The sequence below is a fragment of the Melanostigma gelatinosum genome (assembly GCF_949748355.1).
Source record: "Melanostigma gelatinosum genome assembly, chromosome: 6".
NCBI lineage: Eukaryota > Metazoa > Chordata > Actinopteri > Perciformes > Zoarcidae > Melanostigma > Melanostigma gelatinosum.
Genome location: NC_136639.1, coordinates 25,730,415 through 25,738,450, shown reverse-complemented (window position 1 = coordinate 25,738,450; position 8,036 = coordinate 25,730,415). Strand labels below are relative to the sequence as shown.

The following is an 8,036-nucleotide window of genomic DNA, read 5'->3' as shown; positions in this document are numbered from 1 at the left end:
CATTAAACTTCCCTGAGCTCATAGAATTTCCAGTTGAAGGACTTCCTCTTAATCCAGCTGGCTTTGTTTCATGATGCAACACTGATGCATTGTGGGTTCTTTTGTTATTCAATGTTAAAAAAGATACACATCATATGACTCTTGCATTTGAGCAATTGGTTTTGTTGTGCTGCCCAGAATCTGTGATCGGAACAGTCTCTTAAAAGTAGCCCCGATGACAAGAAGTGATGTTTTCCTCTGTGTCTCAGCAGCAGCCTACTTGTGTTACTGAAAGTGTTTTTAAAGAGGGACGAGTCAGTTCCATGGCTCCCATGTGTCTGATTTGGGTTAAACGATGCGGAGGCAGGTGCCAAAAAGTACCTCTCATGTAATTTGGATGCCGGATGTACGAACGTTACAAACCAGCTGTTCTCCAGCAATCAGCCCACTCCGAACGACATCGCTGCCAGCAGCATTACTGGGAGCCGAGCAATCGGCCATTCCCGAGAGGGCACTGGATCAGAACATTAGTCCAAAGCTGTTCTATCTGAAGAAAATCAATGAGTCTTAACAAGCTTTTTATTCAACTCTTCCAGCTAATACTATCAGAAATAGCTACTTTTGTGAAATACAGTTATTTGCTTCGTTGCAAAGAATTGGTTGAGAAGATCGCTATCACTCTTTTGTGTGAGAGTCATATCAATTGTATCCAATTCTTGACAAGAACCCAAGACTCAACACACGAGGACACTCAGCGTGACATTTCCTTTCAACCGGTGTATTGTCTCAGATATGTCAAGACTCCTTCGACAGACGACTTGTTCCTCCCTCCGGACTCTCTGATATGACCTTGCCCTCCCGCCACGATGAACAATGGGCCTACTTTCAACAGGCTCCAGCACTTTCCTTCACTCGGCGCTGGACCAAACCCCATCAATTGATGTGCGTCTCTGTCATACTGTTAACGTAATGCGGGGTCAGCACATTTGACCGTCTCACATCCGTCCATTTATGTAGCCGTTGACAAGCACGAGACTGTGGTTGTGCTGGAAATCTCCCCGTGTCTGTGAATTCACCGGCTGAAACACAGACAGATTTGATGAATAAATGAAGCACAAAGGTTGGGTTGAAGGGGTTAAAATGTCAGGAGAATATCAACTTAAAGTTTAGTTTGTTCATTTCGGTTTTTGTATTTTACAAACCAAACTGTGTGAAAAATTGTGCGTGGAAAAGTATCATCCAGACGACTACACACACGCCTAATTCGGGAATATCAAATGCAACATATCAGCCAGGCTCCATTGGGACTGTTTCTGCCTTAAGTGTAACAGGATGTTACAGTGCCTCAGCACTGAGTCACTGCTTGTTTGTTGGTGCAGTGTTATGGTGACACAGTCAACCTCGCAGTATCCTCCCTGCATCTCCACCACTGACTCTCTTGTTGCCCCCACTGTGTTGCCATGGAGACAGTAAGATATCCGAGCCCCTGCTAAGCTGTCACCAGCGGCGTATCTAGTGTTTCCGCACACATGGGTGGAGAACCCTCCACATGCGCTGCGCTGCAGGCTCAGCTCGTGATGAACAGAAAGTGTAACAGTGTAACTGGGCGTGTGGGTTTTATGGCTGTTTTGGTCTCCATGCTGATCCGAGGTATGAAACGTGGAAACAGTACTTGATCTTAACCGTCAAGCCTTTGCATGATTGTTACCACGTCTTAGCGTATGTCACTAAATGAAAACACACACTGCACGTAGCTCTATTTTACATGTTGCAGAGAGTTAGTTCAGACCAGCAGAACTTGTAGAGTCTACGGCCACACAGCCCCGTACCAGCATAGTGGCACTTTAAGGTAAATGCTAATGTGAGCATGCTAACATTCTCACAGCAATAATGCTCATATATGATGTATGTTGACTAATATATACACGGTTCACCATCTCATGTAACATAGTTTCATCATAAATTGGTCAAATTTGGCTCGTATGCTGGCCCAAGATGAAAAATGAAGACCCCCCCCAGTGGTGGACCGACGGATTGCATTAACGTCCATGAACACGGTTAGTGTTGATGTTATGACGCAATTATCTCCTTACAGGAACAGTAATCACAGAGAACAATGAGAAATGTGTGCGACAACGAAAAGCTCTCCGACCACCTTGTAGAGCAGTGACCTCAACATGATCCGGCTGATCCAGTGGGGCCTGGACATGCAGGCACAGTGCAGGATCCTGACTGGGGAACATCGCCCGGACATAAGTACAGCAGATTTGCCCTTGGGCCCCTGTGGTGCAGTCAGCTGTGAGCTAAGCAACAGTAGCCTGATTGAGCCGGTTTCAGTGTAATGGAGCCTCGCTCCTGGTGGGTTCAGCGTTCAGGCAGAGGTAAGAGGAAACATGAACTCCACTTCAGGGGGTGCAAGTGTTACAGCTGGATCTATTGTGGATCTGATGCTGCTCACGTTGAGAACATCCAACCCAACCCATGAACAATGTGGTGATTCCCATGAAGCCTTTGTGGAGGTTTCAAAAACAGTTAGCACATTTTCATAAAAACACAACATAAAACACAAAATAAGAATATTTTTTGAGGCAGCTGTATCAATGTATGTTAAACTTTGTAAAGCTTTTTAAAGCTTTGTCTATGGCACTTTTTTTCTGGGAAATCTGACCCTGATTAGCATTTTACAAGGTCCGGTTTTTAATTGGCTCAACTGGGCCCCCTTCTCACAAAATGCCCTTAATAATACAACAAATTCTCTTAAAGTACATGACACACACACATGCCTGCAGGACCTGTATTTTCCCCAAATGACCTTTCCTTCATGTGCTAATGCCACACAAACATGCTGCCAGCCACAGATTCCTGGTAGGTCAGATATATACTGAATGAATGAAGACATGCATTCTCTCACTGCAACCACAAAGCCTGCGCTGACTCAGCATTCACCGTTATTAGCAGTGCATAGTCGCTCACTAAGATGCCGTGAGTCATTTGCTTCTGTTCACTGGTATTGAATGTTGTAACAGCTGTTGTTTGTGTCCTCGTTTATACCTCCAGCGCAGAGTTTCTTTTTCTATATTATTTATACTGTGTTGAACTGGAATAGGTAAGTGAGACCAGTAGATTTCTTGACCATAAAGTGAATCAGTGCATGAATATAGCAGCAAGCATGTCTGCTATGTAAGGATATAGTAGAGCGCTGACGACCTGAGCAGAGATTGAAGCCTCTCTCCCTCTGGGTGCGTTGTTAACAGAGCTTCTCCTTGCTTTGTTGACATAGCCTTTAGTGCATGTATGTGCATGTGAGCGTGCCACATTTGTGAGCTCAGAGCTGCTCTCATATTGCAGTTACAGCTGATAATGCCACACGCTTAGCACGCCCTCCAGTTCCTCCACTGGTGAACACCCTTAGACCTGTCAACTTGTGTGCCTGAGTGATATATCTGGCCTCCGTCCCCCGAAACAATACAACAGGACTCAAATGGGGTCGCAGCGACCCGGGACTTCCATCATTTTGACCCAGAAGAGAGTGGCGTCTAACTCGAGGCAAGAAAGTAAATAAAGACAGTTCCCAAGATGTCCAGCTGTTCCTTCAAGCACACAGTCCAATGAGACACAGCTATTCACCCTCCATGTATCTATTCTCAAGGTAGACGCTGTCGTTTTGACCCCAGGGCTATTCTGCTGTCATGTGATTTATTTTGAAAAGCAGAACCAGGTTTTGTTGTTTTATGACTCTGAGGCACCACAAGGACTTTCTGAGAACACCAGTAGACGAAAAATAGATAAAGATAAAGCATTAAGAAAAAGAAACAGTTCAGGGAACTGTTGTGAATTACTTATGAACGACAGGTCTAACAGGACTTCCATTATTGATCGAAAACATTGGCTCAATGATCGATGTAAGGCTCCATATCAAACAGCTGTGAAGCTATTCATGGCTGACTAACTGGTGCATAACACAATCTCCCTGCTGCGTCACACATGGTGGGGTTATGACACGTGAAATCAGTCTGAAGCATTCCAAAATCCATTCTTGATTTGAACCTTGAAAGATGTTCTAACTGAGACGGAGTAACACCTTCCTGTAGCTCAAGACATTTAAACACCTGAGCCTTCAGAGACACGTACGACTTATTGCCTCGAGTGCGGTACGACCATAAATAAAGACCACGAGGACGAGGTAATCACTGCCAAGTTAGTGAGATGGATAACGCTGAACATTGACTGTTACATAATCAATAGGGCTCAAATTTGTCTCAACATGCAGCCTCCTTTTCTTATCTGTGACCTGGACTCTAGTTAAGGGACATTTGGGAGTGTGGTTAATGTCATTAAAGCCAGAGGTCAAACATCTGCACAAGGATCCTTAACTTTAAGAGTACATGAGGAAGTAAATCTACTGTCTCACGAGAGGCAATTCCGTCCCATGGGGGGGGGGGGAAGAAGATGACAGAAGTAAATCCCGTGTCCCTTTTGTTCTGATAATGAATGCTTGGTGTGGACTGGAGAACAGGGTCAGCGGCTCAAGGCCCCGGTCTTCGTCTACCCGCTGAAGCCTCATTGTGTGTTGCTCGTCTGTCATGCAGCGGGGACGACTTTGTGGTCATAAATATGCGGTTTCCACCAGCCGACACTTTCATTTCTTTGTGTCTCTCCAGTTATATGTGCCATGCCAGCTCAAGAGAGACGGGCATCTGGCAACATTGTCCTGACGCTGTCGGTGAGGAAGTGGGTATTGTTTCACCGCAGACTCAGCCGGGATCTTTGCTTTAGTGATCCACTCAGCATTTAAAGCCAATGCCGCATGCTGAGCATGGACTTCATTGTGCAGACTTCTGGGGGAGAAACGATACACTTCCTGCGTCACTTATGGCCATTGACCCTGACTTTGACTTTTTTTGGACTGAGCTGTTGTCACGCTTGTAGAAGGGTCAGCTTCTTTTTCTTAGGAAGGAATGAGAGTTACACCAGCATGAGGCTGACACTTGTTTATCACGAAGAGTTGCCTCTCGAGGGTGAACGCCTTGCAGCCTTATCAACACAGATCAGCTGGACTGCATGGGTTCAACCCCGCTTGTAAACACAACTCGCTAACCTTCCACGTCAAAGCCAGAATGGGAAACATTTATTTTTAGCACCGCTCACTGGCAAAGGGAGGTCTGTAGCAGTTTGGGGAACGGTAGAAAAACACTCACTGCATGACAAAAAAACTCAAAACTCAAGTTGATTACAAAGTAGTCACATCAAAAACACTATTTGAAAATAGCATTTATAACATAGTTTATAACATGTACCGCTACACTTTAGCGCTCCAGCCAGTGTAAATGTCCCAACAGGAAAAGAATAGGAAGAGAGAGCAGATTCACATTTCATTGATCTTATTCTTGATTTATAAACTTGCTCCGTGCCTACAATAACAAACCAAAGAGAGAGAGCCTTGATTCTCACTTTGGTGTGACGCAGATGTTAGGTAATAACATCCTGTGATATACAAATATACGACATATCATCATACATGATATGTGCATGTCTGTACGGTTCTATTTAGCAATCAATAGAAAGAATCTATTGATTGCTAGACCAGTTGTGTAATGTAACAAAGTATTTATGATGCTTTATACTTCCACTCTGCTACAATTCAGGCACAGACATTGTCCTTTTTCACTCAACTGATTTGGACAGTCACTACTTTATCCATGAACAAAATGCTCAATGTGTATTAAGATGCTTGGATTGAACCTGTATGTACAGTAGGTCCATAGCGGCTACAGTAAAGGTCTTTCTTCTCCATACAGTGTTTATCATTGAAGTACATTTTGTTGATAATACATGTGTATCTGCAGGTAGTTAAGTACATTTGAATGGCACTCGTGTAGCCTAATGCAGTGCGTTTCCAATGTGATAGTTCGACTTTTACTTCAGTTTTTATAGATTTATAGTTCAGCGAAGATCTTTTTTTTCAACATTGTATTTTCAATAGTGAAATGAAACTACTGATGTTTGAGTGACAGCTTGCCTGTGCATTTGACATGGCGCATTATATCACAGTTCTCTATAATATCTGTTATAATATCTGTTTGTGCTTATTTGTTTACTTCAGGGACAGAAAGGCTTATTTGCACATCAGTTTCATCATTTCATCAGTCAGACTGCCGCGCGTAAAGGTCTGTTTGGTGAGCTGGATGGGTGTGTGTGTGTGTGGGGGGGGGGGGGGGTTCTGCCTTCAGAGACTGCTGATGTCACAGCTGTCCCGGCAGAACGAACCTCCCACAGCTCCTATAAATACTCGGAGGCTCCGCTCTCCGGCGCACACTCACTCCTTGACTCACTCGAGCCTTAAGCCGCTGCGGCCGCAGAGTGCGCATCCTCACAGCTCCTCCGTATCGAGTTGCGGGGCAACGATCGGAGCGGAGAAAAAGCACACAGAGTCTCCAACTGGAGAAAACGAAGACAAAGATGTCGTCCTACGTCTCGTCCGAGTGCCGCCGCGTCACCCCCTCCGTCCGCGGCAACAAGTTCGACACGGCGCACCGCAAGAAGGCCGTGGCCAACATCTTCGAGAACGTCAACCAGGACGCCGTCATGAGGCTCTTCCAGAAAACGGGCGACGTGAAGGCGGAGGAGAGAGTGAGGAGCATCTTCTCCTACACGCTGGACCCGGAGGAGACGGCCCGGGCCCTGATGGCTCTGAAGCAGCGGAAGAAGGATAAGTTCCTCCAGATCGCGGGCATGGTCCGGCAGCTGCTCAAGATACGTTGACTGTGTTTTAACAGTTTTTTATTATTTTTTTGGTCGCGTCTCTCTCTGTCGGCTCATGTCTGAGCCGAATGTGAAAAGAAACGCTCCCGGTATGACTGGGTCACCGCCGAGATGCGGTCCCACCTTTTCGCATGGAAAAGGAGCGTTAGGCGCGGAGGAGAGTACCGCCGGCCTCCCGGAGAGGGGGCAACAGCGGCTGTGACAGCGGAGAGTCCCCCTCCCGGAGCGGACGGAGGAACTGACCGGCAACATGGAAGGGCACGCACGTCCTTTCCCTGAGACTTGATTTCTATTGATGCGTTCCTGTGGATGCCTGACTGTGAAGCGGCCCCGTGTACAAGGTGCACGTCGCCGCGTCCGATGGCGGTGCACAGCTGCAATCTGAGACTTTTATGTTGCCGAAGAATCGGCCCACACCAATGCCTGAACACATGCCTTGACTCTCAGCTTCACTTTGTTCTGTGAAAAGGACTCGTTGTGTTCACTCATGTGTTATTGTCACACGATGATTTGCATTCATGATGTGTTCCTTTGTGCATCTTTTTCTAAATAAATTATTGAATTGTTTATATGTGATACCTGGTTTGTCCTTATTCCACAAGTCATTTACATTGTTGGTGATTGCGTCATGTTAATATCCTCCTGTTTTTATTACTAAGCCGAGGCTGAATCCTTATAGGTGCATCACAGTGTTGACCTTTTGGATCAGTGAGGCAGCAAACTGTGAGGATGGACAAAGGAAGAACAAAAAAAGCCCGTCGTCAGGAACCCTCAGAAAATAAATGACAGCAGTGTAGGCTTCAAGGTGGGAACACCTTTCTAACTCTGGACTTGTTTGGATCCAAAATGAAATGACCTATCAACATGATGTTTTGACATGAAACCTGTCCAACAGCCTTTTTCTCAGTCATACACAAAACAATACACAGCAATAGAAATGGTGTTGACTTCATGCCTGTGACATGAGATGAAAACACTGCACAGAAGTGTAACTGCTATTGTGCTGAGTCGTGTAATCGAGGAGTAAAAACATGAATAAAATCGGCATAATGATGAGCACATTTCTGCCTGTGTTGTCAGGCACTCTGATGTAGCAGAGCGTCTTTTAAGGGCACAGAGTTCCTCATGAAAGAGAATGTGGTTAACCTTCGTTGGGTTTCCCCCACAGCATTGTGCGTGTGCCTCACCAGACCAGTGCAAACCAGTTTAGCCCTGTTCAGGCTGAGAGAGTGGGGGCTGGACGGCTTTCCCCGCACAACATGTTTGTGCCGGAGTCCATTTAATCATCCCACTGC

At 45.7% G+C, this 8,036-nt stretch overlaps 1 protein-coding gene across 1 annotated transcript; it reads left to right on the top strand.

Annotated features, from left to right (window-relative positions):
* The first annotated feature begins 6,312 nt into the window (after positions 1 to 6,312).
* On the top strand, positions 6,313 to 7,308 carry LOC306778160 (transcriptional and immune response regulator-like). The gene has a single exon (XM_079269575.1). It carries the CDS (start codon positions 6,439 to 6,441, stop codon positions 6,739 to 6,741), a length of 303 nt encoding a protein of 100 aa, XP_079125701.1. The 5' UTR covers positions 6,313 to 6,438; the 3' UTR covers positions 6,742 to 7,308.
* The last annotated feature ends 728 nt before the right edge of the window (positions 7,309 to 8,036 follow it).

What these genes read in the sequence shown, in the direction of transcription:
- LOC306778160 (XM_079269575.1), top strand. Translation starts at nt 6,439, where the DNA reads ATGTCGTCCTACGTCTCGTCCGAGTGCCGCCGCGTCACCCCCTCCGTC.